Source organism: Actinia tenebrosa, unplaced genomic scaffold (genome assembly GCF_029948245.1).
Source record: "Actinia tenebrosa isolate PJP-AT-01 unplaced genomic scaffold, QUT_ActTen_1.0 PGA_scaffold9__36_contigs__length_13948895, whole genome shotgun sequence".
NCBI lineage: Eukaryota > Metazoa > Cnidaria > Anthozoa > Actiniaria > Actiniidae > Actinia > Actinia tenebrosa.
In genome coordinates, this window is record NW_028292586.1 from 1,785,087 (window position 1) to 1,808,800 (window position 23,714).

The 23,714-nt window shown below is 40.4% G+C and overlaps 5 protein-coding genes and 1 non-coding gene across 6 annotated transcripts in view; 3 read left to right on the plus strand and 3 right to left on the minus strand.

Moving 5' to 3' along the window:
- On the plus strand, window positions 1–5,112 carry LOC116297701 (queuine tRNA-ribosyltransferase accessory subunit 2). The gene is made up of 11 exons (XM_031705982.2): window positions 1–280; window positions 718–787; window positions 1,359–1,460; window positions 2,064–2,234; window positions 2,594–2,693; window positions 2,830–2,894; window positions 3,199–3,250; window positions 3,504–3,552; window positions 3,762–3,980; window positions 4,119–4,241; window positions 4,551–5,112. Exons 1-11 carry the CDS (start codon window positions 93–95, stop codon window positions 4,639–4,641), a joined length of 1,230 nt encoding a protein of 409 aa, XP_031561842.1. The 5' UTR covers window positions 1–92; the 3' UTR covers window positions 4,642–5,112.
- On the minus strand, window positions 529–601 carry Trnar-ucg (transfer RNA arginine (anticodon UCG)). The gene has a single exon. It is a non-coding gene; the product is annotated as a tRNA-Arg (tRNA).
- The window catches only part of LOC116297698 (uncharacterized), a 26,076-nt gene continuing 7,327 nt past the window's right edge, over window positions 4,966–23,714 (minus strand). Inside the window, 4 exon segments of the mRNA XM_089024972.1 lie at window positions 4,966–6,114; window positions 7,356–7,577; window positions 7,785–7,868; window positions 21,092–23,563. Coding sequence (XP_088881098.1) covers window positions 5,941–6,114; window positions 7,356–7,577; window positions 7,785–7,868; window positions 21,092–23,563 — 2,952 coding nt within the window. The 3' untranslated portion in view covers window positions 4,966–5,940.
- LOC148904469 (uncharacterized) lies at window positions 8,282–10,418 on the plus strand. Its single transcript, XM_089024823.1, has 2 exons — window positions 8,282–8,672; window positions 9,083–10,418. The coding sequence occupies exons 1-2, from the start codon at window positions 8,343–8,345 to the stop codon at window positions 10,388–10,390; spliced, it is 1,638 nt and encodes a 545-aa protein (XP_088880949.1). The 5' UTR covers window positions 8,282–8,342; the 3' UTR covers window positions 10,391–10,418.
- On the plus strand, window positions 10,432–17,552 carry LOC148904470 (uncharacterized). The gene is made up of 3 exons (XM_089024917.1): window positions 10,432–10,541; window positions 10,609–17,395; window positions 17,463–17,552. The coding sequence occupies exon 2, from the start codon at window positions 10,910–10,912 to the stop codon at window positions 17,120–17,122; it is 6,213 nt and encodes a 2,070-aa protein (XP_088881043.1). The 5' UTR covers window positions 10,432–10,541; window positions 10,609–10,909; the 3' UTR covers window positions 17,123–17,395; window positions 17,463–17,552.
- LOC148904471 (uncharacterized) lies at window positions 18,572–21,062 on the minus strand. The gene is made up of 2 exons (XM_089024825.1): window positions 20,189–21,062; window positions 18,572–19,865 (listed from the first exon to the last, which is right to left on the minus strand). The coding sequence occupies exons 1-2, from the start codon at window positions 20,401–20,403 to the stop codon at window positions 19,448–19,450; spliced, it is 633 nt and encodes a 210-aa protein (XP_088880951.1). The 5' UTR covers window positions 20,404–21,062; the 3' UTR covers window positions 18,572–19,447.

Genomic DNA, 23,714 nt, shown 5'->3' on the forward strand with positions numbered 1-23,714 from the left:
TTGAACAGCTTCCTCTCGAACACCGCCTTCTTCAACAACCAAAATATCTTTGTATTTTGAGGTAAACGCTGCAAAAGTTGCTTCTCTCAGTAATGGAATTAAAGTTGAACTACCAGAGAGAAGGTTGTCGCTCAGGCGAGCTCCAATTCGACAGAATTCCCTTGGAAACTCCGATGTTCTTGTTATACACACGGTCAGGCGCCATACCACACGTTGCTATATGGAACGATCTACTTGAACACAACTATTTTACTCCAATACAACTAACTCTACCAACACTGTGAGTATAAAATATTGCATATTAAGTTTAATATAATATGGGTAAATAAGTTAGAAGAGAGATATGTTGCTCATTTATTGACGGTCATTTTTATGGTTTTCATTGAAAAAAAAAAAATTTGGAAATTAAGTTATGTTATTTTAATCCAGTTTTATTTTCCTTTCTGCTAAATAAAAGAGTCTAAGTAGTGTGATCGTGAGGTAAAAAAAATAATTTCAAAATAAAAAGTTAATAGTAAAATGAAAAGTCGACCGCGAAGGGACTCGAACCCCCAATCTTCTGATCCGAAGTCAGACGCCTTATCCATTAGGCCACGCGGTCATCCGTGTGCATTTCAGGCTGAGTTTGTTAATATATACCATTGGATGACCAGTCTGTTTTTGCTCTTTTCTTATATTATTTACAAATCATGACAACAAAGCGTAATTTCGATCCAGGGTAGATCAGCCAAGCATTGAATTAGTCAAAGGACTTGATAAAGGAATTCATTCATTTATTGGCCAGAAGGTTAGTACACAGGGTACCCAATGGAACTTCAATTTCGCTACGCATGGATACATGCCCGAAAATATCTTTTAACTTTCCTAAAGAGATTTAAACAACATTTCTTGGTTCCTTAATCCTCGATTCCCTCAAATTAACAAATTAACCGGAAGCTCTTTTTGGGTTGGGGAAGTTTTTAATAGCCTTTTCTGCAGGCGTCCTTAGGGAAAGTTAATTTAGTATGCCAAGGATAATATTACAGGCCCCCTTTAGGACTTAATTATCGAAGCCCCCCTCCCTCCCAAACCTTCCGCCTCTCCCCCCCCCCCCCCCCCCCCCCCAGCATTTTAACTATCCAAACAACCAATGAAAATTTTCAAATTCCAATTGAAAGGCCCCCTTGTACGCACGACAATTTTTTAGAACCCCCTTTCATGTACCAAAAAATTTCGTTCCCCTTCCATCCAGCAACCCACATATCTTCATCCCCCCTCCCCACCCTCACCTCGGCATATTAAGTGCTTTCCCTTAGGACACCTACAAAGGAGGCTAAGGGTTTAAATCCAATAATGAAATGAAATTTTTGTTGTTGAAGACTTTAAGTGTTCTGACTGTCCAAGACCCTGCAGCAGATCTACCCAGTGGTTACAATGAAGATAAGTCTGTTTCTGTGTGGAATGCTGGTGGTAGAAGAAAGGTACGTTTGTAACTGAGAGTAGCTCAGTAAAAAGGTCAGTGTTGTGCAATTCAGTTTAAAATCAGAGTTGTCCTATTTCAGACCACATGACCATTCCCTTGAGTATTGTAAAAGCAATAGACCCATTCAGCTTGGCTCAATGTTGTCCCATTTTAGACCACATTACCATTCCCTTGAACATTAGATAAGCCAAAGATCTTTTCAGCTTGGCTCAAAGTTGTCCCATTTTAGACCACATTACCATTCCCTTGAGTATTGTAGAAGCAAAAGAGCGATTCAGTTTGGCTCAATGTTGTCCCATTTTAGACCACATGAACATTTCCTTAAACATTAAATAAGCCAAAGAGCTTTTCATCTTGGCTCAAAGTTTTCCCATTTCAGCCCACATTAAATACCATTCCCTTGAGTATTGTAGAAGCAAAAGACCGATTCAGCTTGGCTGAATCCTTTCCAAATGTACAAGAGAGCAAGTTTTTTTCATTTGGTGGCCTGGAAATCCTTGAGGAGAGGAAAAGTGGCACCTCAGTTTTGCAAATTTTCTCAATTCTGATTCACTAACATTTTTTCTCATATCCGCTAAATAAATTGTGTGTGTGTGTTTAGGTTGACGTTGCGCAGTTCAGTTCTACGCTTCTATCCTTCAGACCCAACGTTGTAGAATGTCTGTGTGACACGATTCCTTCCAAAGGACAAACACCGAAAAGAATCAAGAAATCAGTGGACAGAACATTAAAATACCTGGACGAGATAGTTACGTTCAAAGAAGAAAATAAAGTAAATGAAACGAAAGTTTAATTACTAAAATTAGCTGTAAATTAGACGTTGTCAGAGCGTGTACTCGGGCTACTAAGAACTTTTTTCTGGGATCTGGTATGTGCTGCGAGTCGCTGCACCAAACACATGCGCACATAAACACCAATTGGCGATTTGTGAAGGATAGCAAAAAAGCCCATATTTTACTTCGGGCATTCTACAGAAAGCTCAAATAAATAACCTTAACACAGAATTCATAAAACAGTTACTAAAATATTTTATCAGTTGTTTGCTAAAAGAAATTATATCTCGGTTTAATGCACTTAATCACTTATTAATGCAACTTTTTAAATAAAGTTTTTAATGCATTTTTATTGCAGGCGCTTGAGAACTGTAGTTTGCTTGGAGCAATAGAGGGATCGGATTCGATATCAGAACGCATAAGATCTGCAAAGGAAACTGCAAGTCGACAGGTAGAAGGTCAGTGATGTAATATTTCATGAAGTGTATCCTTTGAATTCATTATCAATATGCTCACCACTGATCTCTATGGTTATGAATATAATAGTTACGCATTGGATATGATTGTTAAGTGTCTGCTTAATGTTTTTCAAAGGTTTTGTGTTGGAAGGATTTGATGGTTCGGCAGATGATTGGACAAACCTGTTGACAAGAACCGTGGTATGTATGACCATCAAGAGGTGGCCGTATTTTGTTTGGAGACTTTTGAGAAAACATTTAGCTTTCTCCTAGTCCAGAGTTGGACTCATTTTTCTCATCAACTGATTAATTTATGTTTCAAAAATGAAAAATAAAACCGTCGGTGCACGAAATAAAATGAAGACTTGCCAGTTTCTTACTGCTACTTGGTTTGTCTTCACCGCGCGCCCATCGAAAAAAGTAAGTCCAGCTCTAGACTATACTTTATAATTGTCTGGCTGAGGTTTTCCATTTGTTTACATTTTTTATGGAATTACTTTTCTAGAGCGAATTACCAGAAAACAAACCTCGTTTCATTCAAGGCATAAAAACACCAGGTATCTTTAGTTGTCCAGAAAATATTTTCATCCAGACTCTTGTATAGACCCCTTGCAGCACTTCAGAATGCAGCTCAATCTGGGGGACAAAACAATAGGTTCCAATTCTCAGGAGATTGGAATTCTTTTGTTTTGTCCCCCAGATTGAGCTACATATCAAAGTGCTGCAAGGGGTCTATAGGTCTTGGTTTCCATTTTCTTGTGTTTTCCTTTTCAAACTCAAAATGAATACAATTTTTCTTTCTTTTCTTAGACGATATTATAAAAGCTGTTGAATGTGGCATCGATGTCTTTGATTCCAGGTAAGACTATCGAATATCGCGTGATCACATGCTTATAAATGACATCATAACCGCCAGGTTGGTGGACGTCAATGGTATGAACCAAACTGTTATAAACATATCGTCCTTCGTTTCCACTTTTCTCGTTGTACTACCAATCACTACGTGCTTTACAACTGCACAAAGCGCGCATCTTCTATTTCTTTATTTTTGCACTTCTTTATTTTCAGTTTCCCTTACCAAGTAAGTGAAAGAGGTTGCGCCTTGATTTTTCCATCGCCAAACAAGAAGTTTAAACCAGAATCAAGCCACATAGAAAGCGTCATGGCTACCACTGCACCAGAAACAGAAAGCAAGGAGAACAAGGACAAAAATAATGATAACGAAGAAGGAAATAAGAAAAATTTACCTAGTTCCACTAAATACGAAATCGACCTACACGATACAAGGTATGATATTGACTTCCTTACAAAATTTTAACTTCCGGTTTTACGACGTCATGTCGAACAGTACGACGTCCCTGCGCTTTTTCAGCTTGGCAAAATAAGTTGTTTAGTAAGTAATAATGCACATCCCTTTCTTTTTAGGTTTAAAAGCGATATGAGTTCTATAGACTCTTGTGGGTGTTACTGCTGTACAAGTCACTCGCGGGCGTACGTTCACCATCTTCTTGTTACCAAGGAAATGCTTGCACAGGTCTTACTTATGATGTGAGTAGGTTTAAGATCATTTATTAGAACGCGACTAATAATTGTATGTGGGTGGGGTCGGTACGGCTGTTACCTTGTCCCTTAATGGCTTCTTTATTCAAGCATTGTGATTGAATAGAGTGCTCTTTCACATAGTCTGTTTGGTTAAACCTCTCTAGCCTTCAGATGGCTTCTCTAGCAATGCGATTGGATAAAGCGCGCCTTTGAATGTATATTGATTGGTCGAACTCTCCTTCATTCAAATGGCTTTTTGACGGCCATTGTGATTTGACGAAATGTGCATTTTTACTTCAACGTCTTCTCTTGTAGGCACAATATGCACCAATACTCCAAGTTTTTTGAACAGATGAGACAAGCTCTTAATGACGGTAAATGGAATGAGTTTAAGAGCCGTTTCTAGGGCTTTTTTTACTATGATCATGGACCATACTATTCCAACTTTACTTCTGTCTTCATAATTTCATCACAAATAAAACGAGAAGATGTAATTCAAGAATTTGCAATTGGACCATAAGAAAAACTAGTCCAGGAACTGGACCCACTTTTATTTCTGTTTATTTAGCTGATCCGAACTAACGCGCGAGGGCGTTCGAGGGCGTTGACCTCGCGCGCGCCTCAAATGAAAACCAGCCGCAAACGCAATCATCACACAGGAAACCCGATTTTTGCCGAGCCACCTTACATACAGTTAGCCATATTATTCTACTTCATCAAATAATCACACTGAATTGTACTAGCGTTTATTCATTCAATGTTAGCAGTGATACAGTAGCTTTCACTCTACCTTACGCAGAAAATAAATATCTCAAAATATGAGTCAATTCTAAAAGACACGTGATATATTAATAAATAGATTGTAAAAATACAGAAACGAGAAATGTGATATCTGAAATGGGAGATTCAGTATCAAGTGAAAGGACAATTTCAAAAAGGTGAGATTGAGGTGAAAAACGATTTTCAAAGCGTCGAAGTCAAGAACAATTATATATAGTTGAAAAATTCTTATTTTGGATACAAGTCTGGGAGTGGATCACTTTACATTGAATATCCACATACTATTAATACCATATACTGCACACTATTTTTATCAAATAAATTAAAAAATAAAAAACATCTGAAATGAGCTGTGCTCTAAAAATAATATTCTAAAAATTATGTTTTTCCAAAAGATATGCATCATATTAAAACATTGTTTGATTTGCCTGGGAAAATTTAGCGGAAAGTGCTTTTTAACTCTACACTTTTGCGAAATCTTCACTGAATTTTATATCTTGTTTTATAAAATTTTGTCAAAAATAATCTGATGCTAAACCTCTTAATATCGACCACCTATCTAAAGCGACCACCTTTGTAAACCGACGACAACACTGGTCAACGTTTCAAAAAATATCAGTGTAGTATAAAATGCTTTAATCGCCAAATAATAGTCGGTGCCTACTGAGATCCAGAATGCCTAATGCTTACCACGTCATTGGTTATGATAAAACACAGGGAACCCAAACCACTTATGGTAAGCTGTTTAATATTTTATATCACACACCACGTGATCAGCAATTTATTCATACTATGGAAATAACATTTGTTTTTTAAACGCGCAGTGAACCACAAAAACCTAGGTGTTCTATTTAGAAATTATTTATGTAGTAAATACAAAACTGGTAAACTACTTCGTTTGGGTTACCTGTGGAATAAGATTTACTTAAGGATCTTTTACTACTAATATTAGTGTCTTAGTTTCAGGATCAGTGTATGCTTGACGTAACGTCAGTATAGCCATAGCATTGGTCATGCCTTGGATAGATGTATCGTTGATTTGTAGTACTGTCTGACCTGGTCGTAGTTTGCCGCACGCGTAGGCTGCGTAAGGTCCTTCCTGGAATATCAAAACCAATGAACAAAGTTACAATTGCTCTGGAAATTAGTACTATCACGCAATTCCGTGTAAAATTTGTTATTTTATGTCACGTTATGTCATGTCACGTTGTTATGTCACGTTATGTCATATTATATTTTCATCTTATGTCATGTCAATCCATAATAGACCCTTCTCAAAATCGTCTTGAATAAAAGGCTGACATGGAAATACGAAAGAAATGCCACAAATTCCAAGGAGAAAAAGTATGGTTTCTTTTTTCTTTTCATGTTAGCCTCGCATTCAAGATAATTTTGAGAAGAGTCCATTTTAACAATCATGGTCACGTATGTCACGAAAGTGCAATATTTTTACTCATTTCATATTTTATGTCATGTTACTTATAACTATTTTAACAATCATGCTTTGAAGGTGCCATGTGCAATGCAAAGTCTTTAAGAATAGTTTTCGTATCGATTAAAAGTATTAATAAAGTATAATTAAACGGTGCGAAGGTGCAATATCCTGGAATAGTTAGAGTGCAAAAACTTTGATCCGTGAAGATACGTACAAGTTGATTGATCACGACTTATCCGGCTCCAAGAAAGACGCTGCAAACGTGGGCTTCCACATAAAACGGCCACTGTTTTGCTGAGGTAACAACACGTACACTTAATAGATACCCTCAACAAAAATTGTTTCCAGGAGATGGGATGGAGTATGGGTGTGTCACATCTCGCTGGATCGAGTCTCACAGCCAAACAAATTTCGCATCATGTTCCGAAAAAAAAGGCACTGGCAACATACTAGGCTCGAGAGTATCTGATATAACCACAGATAGCCCAAGGTAGGTTTCCGTGGTGCCATTATCATGAAAATGTATGGCGAGGAAAAAACGTTAAAACGGGCTTGATCCAGAATCTAAGCACACAGGGCGAAAGAGGAGCTACTCTTCAAAGATCAGCTAAGATTTCTTTACTTTATTTCACATTTGACGATTTTATTGAGGTTTTCAAGGACTCCCCAAATACATTTCCTTATAATATGACACCACAGAAACCTAGCTTGGGCTACCTGTGATATAACTATACTTAATTGTCGGTTTTTCGGAGGCAAGAAGTCTAACGACGGGCAAAAAGTTTAACGATCAGGGAAGAAGGCAGAGAAGTTAGTACGATGCCGTACAGGATTTACTAATTCAACAAATATTATGACGAGGTGACGGCAAGCGAAAAAAAGAGGATAAATTTCGGTTTAATTACCTTGACCAGTTTGACCTTCACAGGAGCGTTTCTCGGCGAAGTATCAGAACCACCTTCAAGGGTAAGCCCCAGTCCCTCGGAAGTCTTTGCTATCTCCACATCGTAAGCCTCGCCATGCTGGGAATGCATGGGCTTGGCTGACGGGGAAACCGTTAATGAGGGTGGTTCGGTTGTTAAAGTTAGGTCTACGCTGCTTCTTCGCGAGTTATTGGTGGATGAATCCTAAAATGAAAAAGAATAATTGAAATACAGACTTAAAAAATCTCTCTTCTCTTCTCCGATAGAGAGCTGCTTCAGATATTGACTATCGCAATCGTACTCTTTCAACAAGGGAATGGATTCGCTAGGAACTTGACCGCAAACTTAGAGATCGGCTAGCTATGCCCCTCTTTCCTTGTTGGATTGGATTTTTGGATTACCATTGCTTACCCTGCTTTGTTGACGCAGCTCGAGGAGCTCCTGACTGGCTCGCAGCTTTACTTGGATGCTCTTTTGTTGTTCCTTGGGAAGATTCTACCGAACCAACAAATAATTTAGTATAATTGTCAGTATCTTGCAGTGCGGGCATACTAAGATTATCACTGGTTGATTGAGGAGTCAGGCTATTGAGGATATTGTAATCATAAGGGATTTAGGCTGCAGACGCTTCTGCAAGGACGTCCGTTTTTTCTTCACGCAAAAAGTAACGTTAAATCTTAAAGGACAACTGACCCCAAAAATTGCCGTTTTTCATATAAAACTACAACGTACATAGATCACATAAATTCAACTTTGAACTCTGATACAGCTTCTATGTCGCCGAAAAGAAATAATCAATTCGCGAAAAATAGCAATAGAAGAGCGCCATATTTGAGCCCGCAATAAATTACCGCATTAATGCCGTGACGTCACAACGTGAAGCTTGCATTCCAAACTTGTTGAGTTTGTATATTTCGAGTGCTAGTCGATCTTTTAATAGTCTAAGTTAGAGTAAGTTTCTTAATCCAGATGGTCCATTGTTGTGTGCCAGAATGCACCAACCATTCTTCCAAAACTGAGTCTGTTAGCTACCACAAAATTCCTAACAAAATAGCTCTTCAGAAGGCATGGATAGCGCGGATAAAGAGAGAGAACCTGCCGCCTTTGAAGAACTGCTACGTTTGCAGCGATCACTTCGAGGATTCATGCTTTGAAGTGGATCTGATGGAGCAGTTAACCGGGATAAAAAGGAAGAGGAGATTAAAGAGCGATGCTGTTCCGTCAGTATTCAATTTTTGCAAGCCAGCTAAAAGAAGAGCTACATCAGAGAACCGGCTCAAACGCAAACAAAACGAAGAGGTGAGATAACATGTCATTTATACATAACATAGTTTACATTGTTTTTCGAAATAATCACTCATGAAAAAGACTTATTAATGCATACCGAAGCGAGTCATCAATCATTAGCTATTTATGCTTTCATAGATGAAATGTTGCTTAAAATCATAAGTATAGCTAGTAATATTTGATCGATACTTGAAATTTTCAAAATGGTTATTTGCACGTGTTTAGTTTACATTTGATATCTATTCGTAAACCATAACAATGTTGCCGTAATATTCCAAATTTGCTTGGATAAATGACCACGGAAGAATAATTTATAGCATTGTTGGTTAATATGTTTATTTTGTATTATTTAAGGTAAAGTAGGCCTCGAAGAATGGTTTATAGTATTGTTGAAAACATTGTTTATTTTTGTATTTTCAAAGAATGTGGAGCAGCTATGTGCCACAATAAATCCCTCGTGTGAAGATCCACCAAGTATGGAAACACCAGAGTTCTCTCCTGAACCACTTTGTAAGGAGATTGGTGTTCAGTGTTGCCTTGGTTGTAGATATGTTGTAACATCCACTGTATCAACTCAGACAGAGCCTGGATACTATAAAGATGCCGACACAACAACAGTTTACAATCCCTCCCCTTCACCAAACATCAGTAGAGATGAAATACTCAGTGTGAGCTTCCACGACCACAGCTACAGTACTAGCTATCACCCCTCACCAGTAAAGTCAATGCCAACAGTGTCTCCACAAAAGTCAGAAAAGTCTTTGTTTTCAGAGGAAGAGGGACTCCCACTAAGTGACGATGATCATGGTTTCATTGTTTCATCACAAGAGACAGTTTCAACAGCGGACAGTGAATTAGAGCCAGAAAACAAAGACTGCAATAAAACTCTTGAAAACCATATCAAAGAACCTAAATATTTGGTATTTAACTCTTGTTTGCAGCAGTTATTCAAGTTTTGTAGAAGCTGTGGAGCACCTGTCGCTGATGTCAACTTTGTATGTCAAGGCAGCCTACTTATTGTGACAACTATATGTATGAAACATCATGCTTTGACATGGTACTCACAGCCAATGTTAAATCGCTTAGCTATTGGGAACTTGTTGATTTCCTCATCACTATTATTTACTGGTAATACTTTTACCAGACTTCAAAACTTTGCATCCTGTCTTGGCCTAAAATTTCTGAGTGAGAGGGTCTTTTACAGACATCAGGAACGTTACCTATTTCCTGTTGTTAATGATGCTTGGAAGAGAGAGGAGGCTGCTGTAATTGAAGAGCTGTCAAATAAGGACATAGTAAATCTCAATGGTGATGGCCGAAGTGACAGTCCTGGCCATAGTGCTAAATATGGCACATATACTATGATGGAGACAAGCACAGGGAAAATTGCCACCTTCAGCATTGTTCAAGTCTCTGAAGTAACCAGCTCCAATGCTATGGAGAAAGAGGGGTTTCTAAGGTGTTTGAACACTTTAGAAGACACGGTCAGTATAAAATGTATCACAACTGACAGACACACATCCATCACCAGCACTATGGCAAAAGATTTTAGCCACATCAAACACCAGTATGATGTGTGGCATCTTTCCAAGTCAATTGTAAAAAAGCTGAACAAGAAAGCAAAATTGAAGAAAAACCAAGAGCTGGCACCCTGGATACAATCCATTTCAAACCATCTTTGGTGGTGTGCTGCTACATGTAATGGGGATGTACAACTTTTGAGAGAGTAGTGGAAATCTGTTGTTCACCATTGCGTGAACAAGCTGTAGACGACAACTATTTGATTTCCTAATTAGCGTAGGTTATTAATATTCATAAGTTGAAATTATGGGATGTAAGCCGGGACAGGCAGCAAGACGATCGTAATACGTACACCATATGGTATGTCAAGATTATATTTGATTTTCCGTAAGATATAGGCTTTTAATTTGTAACTTTTTATTTCTAGTGAACCTCGTAATTATAAATCTGTCTATTGTGAATGAAATAACTGAAGAACATCAAGATTATCGAGAATTAAATCGCTGATATAATCGACGAGCGTTTTGCGTTGTGTACCCATTACCGAATTAGATGTCCCCACTGAACGAAAGAAGATGTCCGCTACATTATTGTTCACATATGTCATTCACCGACTGATGGACATTTATTAAGCTTGATTCTGCAGTTATCCAGCGTTTATTTCATCTCCGAAGAGTGTTTACAAGAATCGTACGGCTTGTGAATTCCTCGAATTTCCATGTGCAGCGATGGATGATGACACAGGAAGCCCGCCGGCAAGACGCAAGAAGCCCGCTGATCGTGAAAGTTGTGACGGAGTAAGAGAAGAGAGAGCTGAAGCTCTAAGACGCTCAAGATCGGGATATATTGGCCAATTGACAAAGAATTATCGAAATATAAAAGAAGTGATGAAATCAGAGAATTTCAATGATATTGATACCGTTCTGAGGATAAGGCAGAAAATATTGAACACATTTGATAACTTCGAACGGTGTTGTCAACAGCACTTAGAATGCTTGAAGGAACAGTTGGATATTGAAGAAGCTGAAGGCATTTACAGTAGAGAGCTAGAAGCTAAAAAAGACATTGAGGGAGAAATTGATGCGTGGACCCACCGGAACAAAAGACCGTTCATTGACTTTGATCTGCCTCTTGTCGAACCCTGCGATTCTAGTAGCCAAGCAGGCTCTAACGAAAGTTCCCAATCAAGTACAGCAACGAAGTTAAAGTTGAAAGCGAGGGCAGATCAATCTGTTGCCGAGCTTAAGATTAGACAGTTGAAGGAAGAGCAAGAATTGCAAGAAAGAATTGAAGAGATGACGATGAAATTGCGGTTAGAGGAGGCAATTCAAGTCAATAAAATAAAACGTCGACACACATTACTAAAAGCTCAACACGAAATGGAACAAAGAAACACTGAACTAAAAATCTATGAAAGGGCCGAACGAGTTGAGCTATACAATTTTTACGACGACGACGACGACGTGTTACCTGGTTCAAACCCCTTTGGCTCCACACCAAGAAGTGCCCCAAAGGAATCGACTAGAGTTGCAGACTTTAGACAGCGCCTCCCTGTGAACCCGTTTGCAACTCCGATAACACCGATCTCCACTAACCCATTCGCAGCCCCGATGGCCCAGACGCCTGGCAGTTCGTTAGCAACACCGACAAGGGGAAGCTCAAGTAACCCGTTTACGACGACAGAATGGCCTGATGTAGTACACAGGAAGCCCAAACCGAAGTTTGTTCATGCTGCGCATGCACCGACACCACAGGCATGGCTGGACCTGAACACACCCGAGTTCTACGTCGCTGATTATGATAACCGTCTAAGCGACACTGCCAATAACGATGAACCACCTAAGCCAGCAGTCCATGAGAAGGTCCTCAGTCAACTGATAAGGCAGCAAGAAAGGATCACCAGCGCCATGACCAACGCTTTAATGCTTCCTAAACCAGAGCTATTAACCTTTGATGGAAACCCATTATACTACTGGAGGTTTATTCGCAACTACGAACAGAACATTGAAGCAAAGACTGAGGATAACGGAGAACGATTGAATTATTTACTGCAATATTGTACGGGCAAGGCTAAAGAAGTGATCAAGAACTGTGTAGTATTGGACTCTACCGACGGCTACCTCACAGCACGAACGTTATTGCTTGAAAGATTCGGCGAACCTTATGTCATAGCCACGGCCTACATTGATCTTGTAACTGAGGGACCCCCGCTGAGGGCGTCTGATAGAGAAGGCCTGCAAGTTTTCGCCGATAAGTTAAAGGACTGTGAATTAACTCTACGTGCCGTTGGATATTATGACGACTTGAACAATGCTGACAACTTGAAGAAAATAGCAGAACGTTTCCCTGTCCACCTAAAGGCTAGGTGGCTCGAGAAGGCTAGAGTGATACGAAGCGGAGGAGGAAAACCCAGCATAGACCATATGTCCGAATTTTTGTCTGAGAGAGCAAAGGCCGCAAATGATCCTGTTTTCGGACAGATTATGGACTCAAAGGACACGTCCAGGGACAGAATGCGACCCCGAAGTAAACCGTTTCAGAACACGCCAAGGCCGCCAAGAGCTACCACCCTAGCGACACACCAAGCAGAAACGCCGAAAGTGACGGCAACAACAAAGGATTCACAATTAGCTTCGAGGGCCGCATATACTTTAAACGACCAGGTAAAGTGTGGTCTTTGTGCCCAAGCACATCTTCTCACAAGCTGCGATGAATTTAAGAAGAAGACGCAAGGTGAAAGAATGAAGTTTGTTCGAGACAAAGGGTTATGTGACAACTGCCTTAAGCGAGGACATAGAGCAAAGAATTGCTATCAGAAAAAACAGTGTGAAGTGGATTCCTGTGAGGGAAAACATCACACGTTGCTGCATCCACCGAACAGCTCTAACCTTAATCAACAGCCGAGCCAGGATTCAAGTAACAATACGAACAGTGCTAAAAATTATGTCGTCAAGGCTGATAGCGTAAACAGCGTCGATGTTCTTGCCAAGGAGAAAAGAGTATGTCTTCCAATCGTGCCCGTAAAGGTTCGTGGAAAGAAAGGTCAGAGATCTGTTGTCACCTACGCTCTTTTGGACCAAGGATCCGACACGACATTGTGCGAGAAACGCCTAATAGAACAGCTGGGAATCGAAGGCGCCGAACGAACATTCTCGTTGACAACTATCGAAAAGGCAAACGTTCAGCGAAAGGGATTAACCGCGAGTTTGGAAGTTACAGCTCTTGACTCAGACAATGTCGTCGAGATACCGACCGTATGGACAGTCAAAAAATTGCACATCACTACAGAAGGTGCACCCAGAGATGAAGACATTCGTAGGTGGCCACATCTAGCAGAAATACAAATACCTGAAATAGACACTGATGAAGTTACTTTACTCATCGGCAATGATACGCCTGAAGCCTTTTGGGCGTTAGAAGAGAAACGAGGACAACGGAAGGTACCGTATGCGGTCAAGACACTCCTTGGATGGACCATCGTAGGACCGATGACTGAGTCTACGCATCAACAAAGCTTGAACGCACACTACATATCTTCCCACGGTGATGAGCTTAAGGCTCAAGTTGAAAGATTCTGGAGGACCGATTTCGGAGATGCAGTACTAAGTTCCGAAGAATGCATGTCAGCAGAAGATAAAAGAGCGTTGTCTATCATGCAGGAAAGCACGGTTTTATCTGAGGGTCACTACCAAATGGCCCTGCCGTGGAGAAACAGCAGTTATTGTACATTGAACAATCGACCGATGGCTGAGTTTAGACTTGCAACATTAAAACAAAGATTCCTGAACGATCCTGGACTTTATGAGAAATACAAAGAAGTTATAGATGACCATCTGACTAAGGGCTATGCCCGTCGCCTTCCCAACGAGAATTTTGACCAGAAGAGAGTGTGGTACCTACCCCACCATGCTGTGATTACCCCCAAGAAGCTACGCGTGGTATTCGACTGCGCCGCCAAATGGAAAGGCATGTCATTAAATGACCAACTATTGCAAGGACCTGATCAAACGAACAATCTCGTAGGCGTCCTTACTAGATTTCGCGAAGAGCCCATAGCACTAGCAGCAGATATCGAAGCTATGTTTTTGCAAGTCAAGGTTGAGCCCAAGGACTGTGACATGCTTAGATTCCTTTGGTGGCCTGATGGAGATCTTAGTCAACAGCCAGCAAATTTTCAAATGCTAGTCCACATTTTCGGTGCAACGTCTTCGCCAAGTTGTGCGAATTTTGCACTCAGAAAAACAGCTGACGACAATCAAACCGAATTTGATGATGAGATTGTGAACATCGTGCATAGGAACTTCTATGTGGATGATATGCTGAAGTCGACAAGTACTGTTGAAGGCGCTATACGAACTGCATCTGAAGTGACTGAACTGCTACGACGAGGAGGATTTCGTCTCACAAAGTGGATGAGCAATAGTAAGGAAGTCCTCAAGTCGATACCTGAATCTGAAAGAGCTAAGGCTGTAAAGGAACTAGACTTTGAACGATTTCCGACGGAAAGAGCCTTAGGAGTTGAATGGAATGTCGAGAAAGATTGCATCGGATTTAAGACACAGGTAAAGGAAAGGTCTCTTACAAGACGTGGGATGTTATCCATAACGAGTTCTGGCTATGATCCATTGGGTATCGCTGCTCCATTCGTCCTGTTAGCCAAGCTAATCTTGCAAGAACTTTGTAGACAGCAACTAAAATGGGATGACCCAATCCCTGAACATAACCTCGTTGAGTGGAAGAGATGGCTAGAAGACCTACCAAGACTGTCAAATATGAAGCTACCGAGATGCTTGAAGTCACCTGACCTTGGAGACATCGTCACCTATGAATTGCACCATTTCGCAGATGCTTCCCAGTCAGCTTATGGCACCGTATCGTACCTGCGGATGGTTGACATTAATGGGGAAGTACATTGTTCGTTCCTGAACGGGAAGTCAAGGCTCGCTCCTGTAAAACCATTGACCATTCCTCGCTTAGAACTATCGGCGGCCGTTGTAGCAGTCAAAATTGATAAGATGTTAACAGCCGAGCTAGATCTGCCGCTGACTGAGTCGACGTTCTGGACTGACTCTACAACAGTGCTTCAATACATCAACAACTTCTCAAGACGATTCAACATCTTCGTGGCACATCGGATTGCTATCATTCACGAATTTTCTACCCCCAAGCAGTGGAGATATGTGAATACCAAAGACAATCCTGCGGATGATGCGTCCAGAGGTTTGACCGCGGAGAAAATTACAGGAGACGAAGGAAGGCGATGGTTGTGCGGCCCTGAGTTTTTATGGAAAGGCCAAGATTCGTGGCCAGCACCAGTTCTCAAGATATCTGAGGTACCAAGTGACGACCCAGAAGTGAAGAGAGAGAGACAGGTCTATATGGCACAGCAAAGGGACTCAAAGAACTTCCTGCAACGAATGTACGAGCATTACTCTGATTGGTATCGCTTAAAGGTGGCCATTGCCTGGATGCTGAGATTCAGAAACTACTTCGTAAACAAGTTAAGAAGTTCAAAGCATGATTTTGAAGTTAAGCCTGCTACAAGAGGAAGAATAACTGTGAAAGAGATTCGAGAAGCAGAAGTTGCAATTATCAAGGATGTACAAGGCCAAGGCTTCACAAGGGAAGTGAATATCTTGAGCAAACAGATTGAGAAGTCGAAAGTCAAAGTTTCCACAAGAGAGAAACCCCTACCAAAGGCAAGTTGCATTTTCAAGCTAGCCCCCGTGCTTAAAGGAGGAGTTTTATTAGTTGGAGGCCGCTTAGAGAACGCCCCAATTTCTGATGCAGCCAAACATCCACCAATTCTACCGAAGAACCACCCTGTCTGCGAGCTTGTTATTAGACATTATCACCAACTGTACGGCCACGCTGGAAGAGAACACCTACTGGCCCTTGTAAGACAGCGATATTGGATAGTAAGCGCAAGATCCCTAATTAGACGTGTGCTGACGACATGCTTTGACTGCCGAAGACGTAAGGCCCCGCCTATATCCCAACAGATGGCAAACTTGCCAGTTGACAGGCTCACCCCTGACGAACCACCATTTTCATTTGTTGGAACAGACTTCTTTGGTCCATTCTTAGTGAAAAGAGGTCGGAGCACAGAGAAACGGTATGGATGCATTTTCACTTGTTTAACATCACGAGCCGTACATCTAGAGGTTGCTCATAGCTTGGAAGCAGATTCCTTCATCAATGCGTTGCAGCGGTTCATGAATCGCAGAGGAAGACCCATCGAAATCAGAAGCGACAATGGCACTAACTATAAGGGTGGTGAGAGAGAGCTACGCAAATCTTTACAAGAATGGAATGTTCAGAAGATCGAGAGTTTCCTAAAACAGAGAGAAATCGTCTGGAAGTTTAATCCCCCAGGAGCCAGCAGCATGGGTGGAATATGGGAGAGAATCATAAGATCTGTAAGGTCCATTTTAAGGGCCCTGTTGAGGGAGCAAGTTACTACAGACGAAGTCCTGTTGACTTTAATGACGCAAGTGGAGGCCATTCTTAACAGTAGGCCGTTGACAACTTGCAGTGATGATCCCAAGGACGACTCCCCTTTAACGCCTAACCATATCCTGTTACTGCGTCCAGGAGCGAGTATGCCTCTAGGTGTATTCACGGCTTCTGATAACTATGGCAGACGTCGATGGAGACAGTGTCAATATCTAGCCAATCTGTTCTGGCGCCGTTGGCTCAAAGAGTACCTACCAACTTTACAATTGAGGCAGAAATGGATCTCCCCACAAAGGAACCTAGCGAAAGGTGATGTTGTTTTGGTGGTGGACGAGACCGTTAAACGGGGCCAGTGGCCTCTGGCATGTGTACTAGAAGTTTACAAGGCAAGGGAGGGACTTGTACGCTCCGCAAGAGTCAAGACGTCTAAGACAGAGTTGGTCCGTCCCATTCACAAATTGTGCTTGCTGGAAGGAGTTGATTAAAGCCTCAAGAATCAAGGAAGCACTGTTAGCGAATTACACAAGAACATTGTTGAGTTAATTGATAATTGTGCTATGAAACCAAATTAATTTCTTATTGTCGTCAGGACAATGATTTAAGAAATGATCCATAAGAAATGCCTCATTTGGGGCCAGTAATGTAGACGACAACTATTTGATTTCCTAATTAGCGTAGGTTATTAATATTCATAAGTTGAAATTATGGGATGTAAGCCGGGACAGGCAGCAAGACGATCGTAATACGTACACCATATGGTATGTCAAGATTATATTTGATTTTCCGTAAGATATAGGCTTTTAATTTGTAACTTTTTATTTCTAGTGAACCTCGTAATTATAAATCTGTCTATTGTGAATGAAATAACTGAAGAACATCAAGATTATCGAGAATTAAATCGCTGATATAATCGACGAGCGTTTTGCGTTGTGTACCCATTACCGAATTAGATGTCCCCACTGAACGAAAGAAGATGTCCGCTACACAAGCATTCCTGGAAGGATGCAGAGGTATTCAAAAAGTGTGCCCATCCTCCCCTAACCCGCAGACAAGTGCGCACCACACACTGGATCAAGCCGGGGTCACCAGCTCATGTGGCCCTAGAAGAGGTTGTCCTTCAACCAAAGTTACTTAATGACTTGGCAAGATTGACCGACTTTTGTCACACAGGAGGGCTTGAAGTTTATCATTCGATGATGCTGAAGTATTGCTCAAAAAGAGAGCACTTCTCTTACAAGGGAATGGTTGCTCGTACTCAACTTGCTGCCATTGACAACAATTTCAATACAGCTAGAATTCAAGCAATTGTTCAAAAAGGCCCAAGGAGTGGAGAAGCTCGTTATCGCAAGTGCTTCCCTAAGATGCACAAGCGCTGGGTTGTTAAGCCAGTCTTACAAAGAAAAAGCTATGCTTTCCTCCCTGAGCTACAACTGAAAGTACTTGAAATTTGTGAGGGTGGCATGGAGGCTGCAGGGGTTGACCCAATTGAAGAGGTTGAATTACCAAGAAACATTGCTAGTGTTCCTGCCCCAGACAAACAGGAATTGATTGAACGACACCGGTCAAGATTTTCTAGGTAATTAATTTAAATGGAATGTAGTAGAGACTAAAAACACTAAAATGTGTAGTGTTAAGTGATGCTAATTCTAACCATTTCCTATTTTTAATTAACACTATTTAGTAGAAAATAATGCAAAGCATCATTGGCACTCTTTTAGTGATTGTACTCTAGTGAATAGCTGTTTTGAAAGAACTGTCAAGTAAGCCTGTCGTCCCAATCCCCCTCATCTTTGAACAGTTGTGTTCATTACTGGTAATAATTACAATGCTTCTACAAATGGGAAGGTACATGACAGACCCAAGTAAAACTGCTATAAACAAAATATGTAATTAATGTGAAGGGGACCTGATTAAAGTGGTAGATAAGTTTGCAGTTTTTAGATGTTCAGATGAAAATTTTATTAAAATATCATTACCACTTAGGAAACGATTGACTTTTAAATGAAATCTTAAAAGAGGTCTTTTCTTTAACTATCTACGCTCCATTATATATGGGGTCTCTCCCAGTATGAATGTAGTATAGAAAAAATTCCAGCTGAATAGTGACTTTCGCTTTCACTCATGGGAATCAAGATGTTCATTCATTTGCTCTCAGTGAATTAATCAGCACATGATTACTGAGCTGCAAAGGGCCTATTTGCCTGGAAAAAAAATATATGAGCCATAAATGGCTGACAAGCCTGGATGCCAAGATTTCCTAGTGCCAATTTGTCTGACAATGAGACTAGTCAGTACCGAGATTCTAAGATGGGGTGGGATTCTATCACCAAGAGAATATTTTTTTCATTTAGCACAATTTTTGAATCCATTATAGCATGCTACTTCAAGGCAAATTCTTTATAAACAATACTGACTAGCCTTGTTTTCAGACAAATTGGTGCCCAGGAAATATTGGTTATCCATGTCTAGTATAACTGCAAAATTTGCTTGGTTAGCTCATGATTTTGTCCACTAGTGCTTTGTACACTAGGTTCTCTATTCAGCTGGATATTTTGTCTAGGTGTAGTTGTTTTTAAATAATAAAATATGCAAAACCTAGAAAACATTTATATAAACAACTTTCTATATGTACTTCATCTAAAAATAAATTCATGACTAATCTTATACATTTTGGTCTCAGCCTTTCCATGTTTTCCTTTTCAATTTATCAATTCAGAAATCCTGATAGAAAAAAATCCACTCTGTGTATATGAAATGAAGTAAGGAATAAATAAAATGTATATAATAACTCCATGTAACTTTAGGCCAAGCTAATCATCTGCATAGTGAAAACCTTCAAATTCAAAGTCCTCCTCTAGTCCAGGGGGAGGGAAGTGTGCTCTGATGCACATGACAGCACAAGAGGGCAGAACAACCCGAACTTCCTTTCCAAGGACTCCCCAGCACCATCTTGCTAGTTGCCTATATGCAATGTGTCTGTACTGCTTGTGCTCTGGGCCTTCATACGCATTACTGTACTGCTGTTTGTACTGAGCCCATGCGGTTCGAAGAACATACTTATTGGCACAAACAGGTAAGAATCCAGGATGTTGAGTAATGCATGGTGGTGGTTCATCAGCATCTCCATCTTCAACAACAGACTGGCATGTTGCAACCACTTTTTCGATTTCTTGGCAACAAATGCATTCAGATATTGAATCCATAATTTGGCAGCTACCACAGGTACACCTATTTAACAGAAATAAAACAATTCTTAGTATCTTTGAACATTATCAACGATTGTCCCAAGTGAGAATATACATACACAACTTGTGACACAACTATATCCCTGTATCTATATCCTGCAGTATATAACTTATTGACTATCAAGCGATGTTTTTAAACATGTTTTTAATTAAAATTGTGAAAGTTGGTATTGCTTTTGGTCGCAAACTGGATTCATGCATACCAATATCTAAAGAACATATTGCAAGAACACGAGTGGCAAGATACGATTTTATATAAAATGGATATGTAGTTCAGTTTTGTGATAAGACAGAAGTACGACTTACCAATCTGAATTTGTAAGTCGATTGTTCTCTTGTTCATCGTCTTCAATAATGTCACTGTCAGATCCTTCTCTGAACTCTTCATCTGAGGAGATTTCTATTTCTGGTTCAAACTGATATGGCCGTAAACCAAATTCGTCGTCCATTCCGAAAAATTCTTGAGCGAAATCGTCTCCCGAGCTGTCCGAGCCTTCGGAAGAAGAATTAGATTCTGACATGCCTTTAATTTGATGACCAAGTTGTATTTTTTCGCAAAATATTGAGTAAAACGTATAAGAAACTGAGGAAGAAGTCAGGCAAACAACTGGAAGCTTGAACTCTTGTGACGTTGTGACGTCATTACGCTATTTTTCTGAGCCCGCGATAAAAGCGCAAGATGGCGGCCACCAGAGCGATATATGCGATGTTTTCAAAAAATTGTTTTAGAAAAATGGATGCTCTATCCCCTTTAAAAACTGGATTTTTGGACTTCTCAAATGATGTAGTTCCTCTTAAAAATGGGTCATTTTGGAGGGTCAGTTGTCCTTTAAAAAGGTTCTAAAAAGTGGTACCTAGAGTCGGTGCACTGATGCTATTAGATTCACTTAATTAGGACATAATGTTTACCTATATTCTCATAGGAGACTAAAATTCATTTTGTTCCATCTACATGAAATACCTTCCTAATGGCTGAGGTAAAGAATAATACTAAAGAGAATGAAGTCGCTTTAAATTAATTAAATGATTACACCGAAACCAGATATAAACTTCTTGCAGCAATTCTCAGAGCTTTTCGATTCAGAGGACAGAGCTATGAAATTTCAATTCCCCCTTGAGAGTAAAGTTTGATTGTGGAATTATCCTGCAAGGGATTCATAAGGCTTTTGACTTCTCTGGCACAAAAAATATTACGGATGCAGCACTTACTATTAAGTTGCTGTCACTGTTACTCTTCAGACCTTTCTTCCCTTCCACCATTGACGTCTTCTGGTCTTGTCCTTTCTCTGAAGGCTTTCCAACCCCGTCCCAACTCTGTCTATTCGTGGTCGAGCCTCTCCTCGACAAACTGTTCCCAGCGTCTGATGTATTAGACATTCTGTTATAAGCCAGGATCATATTTTGAACTGATTGGTTTTTGGGTGCCTCTTCAATATTTTGGTTTATGTCATATTTTATTGTGGTTTCTTTATGGTCAAGGGTTTGGTCCCAGTCTTTGGTTACGCTTTCTGGTGTGGTCACGGTACCCTGTTTGGATTGAATACGGATTCCATTCACGGTTTCTGTTCTTTTATCATTTTCTTGTCTTGAGCCAATATAACGAGCGGCTTTTACGCCTTGGCTCGTCATACCTTGAAGATTGGGACTAGCGTGACTCCTACTGCTACGTTCTGTTGTCACGCATCCCTCAACCGGAAGAGTGGCCATATCTTTTTTAACCATCACTTCATCATCGTGATTTGAAACAACTGCGTTGCCTTCCATCTTTGGTGGATTTGAATTCATCACTAAGTTGTCCTTTTGTATGGACTTCACACTGTCTAGTCTTCCTCCTTCTATGGACGGTTGTGTATCATAGAGTGTATCATAGGAGGACCCCGAGGGCATGATTTCATCTCCCCAGCTTGTGCTTTTCTCTAGACCCGACCGCGTTGTAGCGGACTCTTCCATAGCAAGATACATCCCATCATAGACCTGGTCATGGTAATTACTTGTCAAGTCGTGCACTTCAGGTTTACATGAGACAACAGTCCCAACGTTGTTTCCATTGCTGAATTTACCACTTTCTTGAGGATTGTTATTTTTGTCCATAACTTTTTTTATCGGTGTTGGACCATTAGACGCTTTTATTGGAGAGGAACTATGTGGCGTACTCTCAAGTCGTGTCTCTGTACTTTCAGTATGCCGTCTGAATTTCGTATTGAAATCATTCTTTTCTGAGACAATGTTTCTTGATTTCGGAGAATAGGGTTTTGGCGATGTTGGTGGATTATCAGACACAGGAGAGGTAGCATGAGAGCCGCTATAAAAATTCGTCTCACTAGCGTCAGGGGGTCCAGTGTAGGGTGTATCGGGATCTTTTCTTAATGTCGTATTATTTTCTACTTTGGATGAATATGGATTTGGTATTGGAGGGGGATTATTCACAGCTAAATCCATAACTTTAGGATCAACATACTCGTGTCTTTTTTTATCACCATTAATATTTTTCTCCAAAGGTTTCTTATTTTGACGAGAAAGTTGCTTAGCTCTTTTAATGCTATCAATATCAACATAATCGACTTGCTGGTGACCACTATCTTGCTGGTCAGAATCACGGCTTTCCTTTGGCGCTTGAAATAGTTCCAGGGAATCATAGTGTTTGGGTCCTGGAGAAGCATCAAAGGATTTAATCTCATGATCTCCGTGGGTGTCCTTGCGCTTGTCGTCATCATATTCATAAGAATCCTTAGCTGTACGATCTGCTGGTTGAGAAATATACGGCTTGGGTTTTGGTGGAGCGAAGGCAGAGTTCGCGGGTGACTGCGAGCTACTTTTAAGTGTTTGTTTGCCCTCAAAACTGATGTTGCCATTATTTCCTTCCTTGGTTTGATCTTCTGTTTTTGCATGGTATGGTTTTGGTTTGAATGGGGCTTTTGGATTTAAGGGTTGTTTTTCCACTGCACTTGAGCTGTGCTTAGAATCATCTACTTTCTTAGGTGAGGTGCGGTAACCATTCATTAGTGTTGATGGCAAAGCATAGTCATCCTCATCAACCACAAACGTGCTTTCATCATATTTTTCTTCAGAATTTTCAGAATGCGAATGTTTTACCTTTTCACCAGAGACAAAACCAGTAGGTGTCGTGTCCAATGGAATGCTAGAGTGTGCCTTTTCGAAATCATGATTTCCCAACTTTTCTCCAGCCTCACCAACCGACGATCGTTCTACAGAGGTTCCAGCTTCGTCTTGTTCGTCTTTCTTCTTGACGACTGACACGTGATATAAATTCGTCGATTCCTTAGAAGCTAAAGATTGATCATGTTTATAAGGGGAGTAGCTTCCCTTGTTAAAATTGATAAAAAATCCTCGTTTTTCCTTCTTTGTCTCAGAAATCAATTCAAACGAGTGATCAGACGAAGACTGGAAATCGTTTTTCGTCTTTAGATTATGTTCCTTTTCTGATGCTGTATTGTCAGCACCCTCTTTAAACGATTTCTCTTGTTTCTCTGAATGTTGTTTGTGAGATTTTTTGGAGTCTTGTTTCTTATGTGGTGCATATTTTACTCTATCGTTATCCCCAATGACAAGATTCTTGGTTATTTCACCATTTGTCACAGCGTTGTGTTTTGGTTTCCGTGGAGAGGAAGCAGAGAGAGGAAAGACGGTAGTGAAGTCTGATGGAGGGGACGGTATTGAATCCTGACAAGTGAAGCAACAAAGAAATGACTAGGTAATAACCCAAATAGAATCTATATTCAAAAGTATTAGAAAACATTATAATAACAAGGGACCGTCCTACGACAACAGCTTTGGACTGCCTCCACGATACACGTCACAAAGGGAGCATCAA

Excerpts from the sequence above, each read along its gene's own strand:
- LOC116297701 (XM_031705982.2), top strand. The coding sequence starts at position 93 with ATGGAATTAAAGTTGAACTACCAGAGAGAAGGTTGTCGCTCAGGCGAG. Across the intron at positions 281-717 it reads CAACTAACTCTACCAACACT|GGTAGATCAGCCAAGCATTG; the intron begins GTGAGTATAAAA and ends ATTTCGATCCAG. Across the intron at positions 3,981-4,118 it reads ATCGACCTACACGATACAAG|GTTTAAAAGCGATATGAGTT; the intron begins GTATGATATTGA and ends CTTTCTTTTTAG.
- LOC148904469 (XM_089024823.1), top strand. The coding sequence starts at position 8,343 with ATGGTCCATTGTTGTGTGCCAGAATGCACCAACCATTCTTCCAAAACT. Across the intron at positions 8,673-9,082 it reads AACGCAAACAAAACGAAGAG|AATGTGGAGCAGCTATGTGC; the intron begins GTGAGATAACAT and ends GTATTTTCAAAG.
- LOC148904470 (XM_089024917.1), top strand. The coding sequence starts at position 10,910 with ATGGATGATGACACAGGAAGCCCGCCGGCAAGACGCAAGAAGCCCGCT.
- LOC148904471 (XM_089024825.1), bottom strand. The coding sequence starts at position 20,403 with ATGTCAGAATCTAATTCTTCTTCCGAAGGCTCGGACAGCTCGGGAGAC. Across the intron at positions 19,866-20,188 it reads CGACTTACAAATTCAGATTG|GTGTACCTGTGGTAGCTGCC; the intron begins GTAAGTCGTACT and ends TCTGTTAAATAG.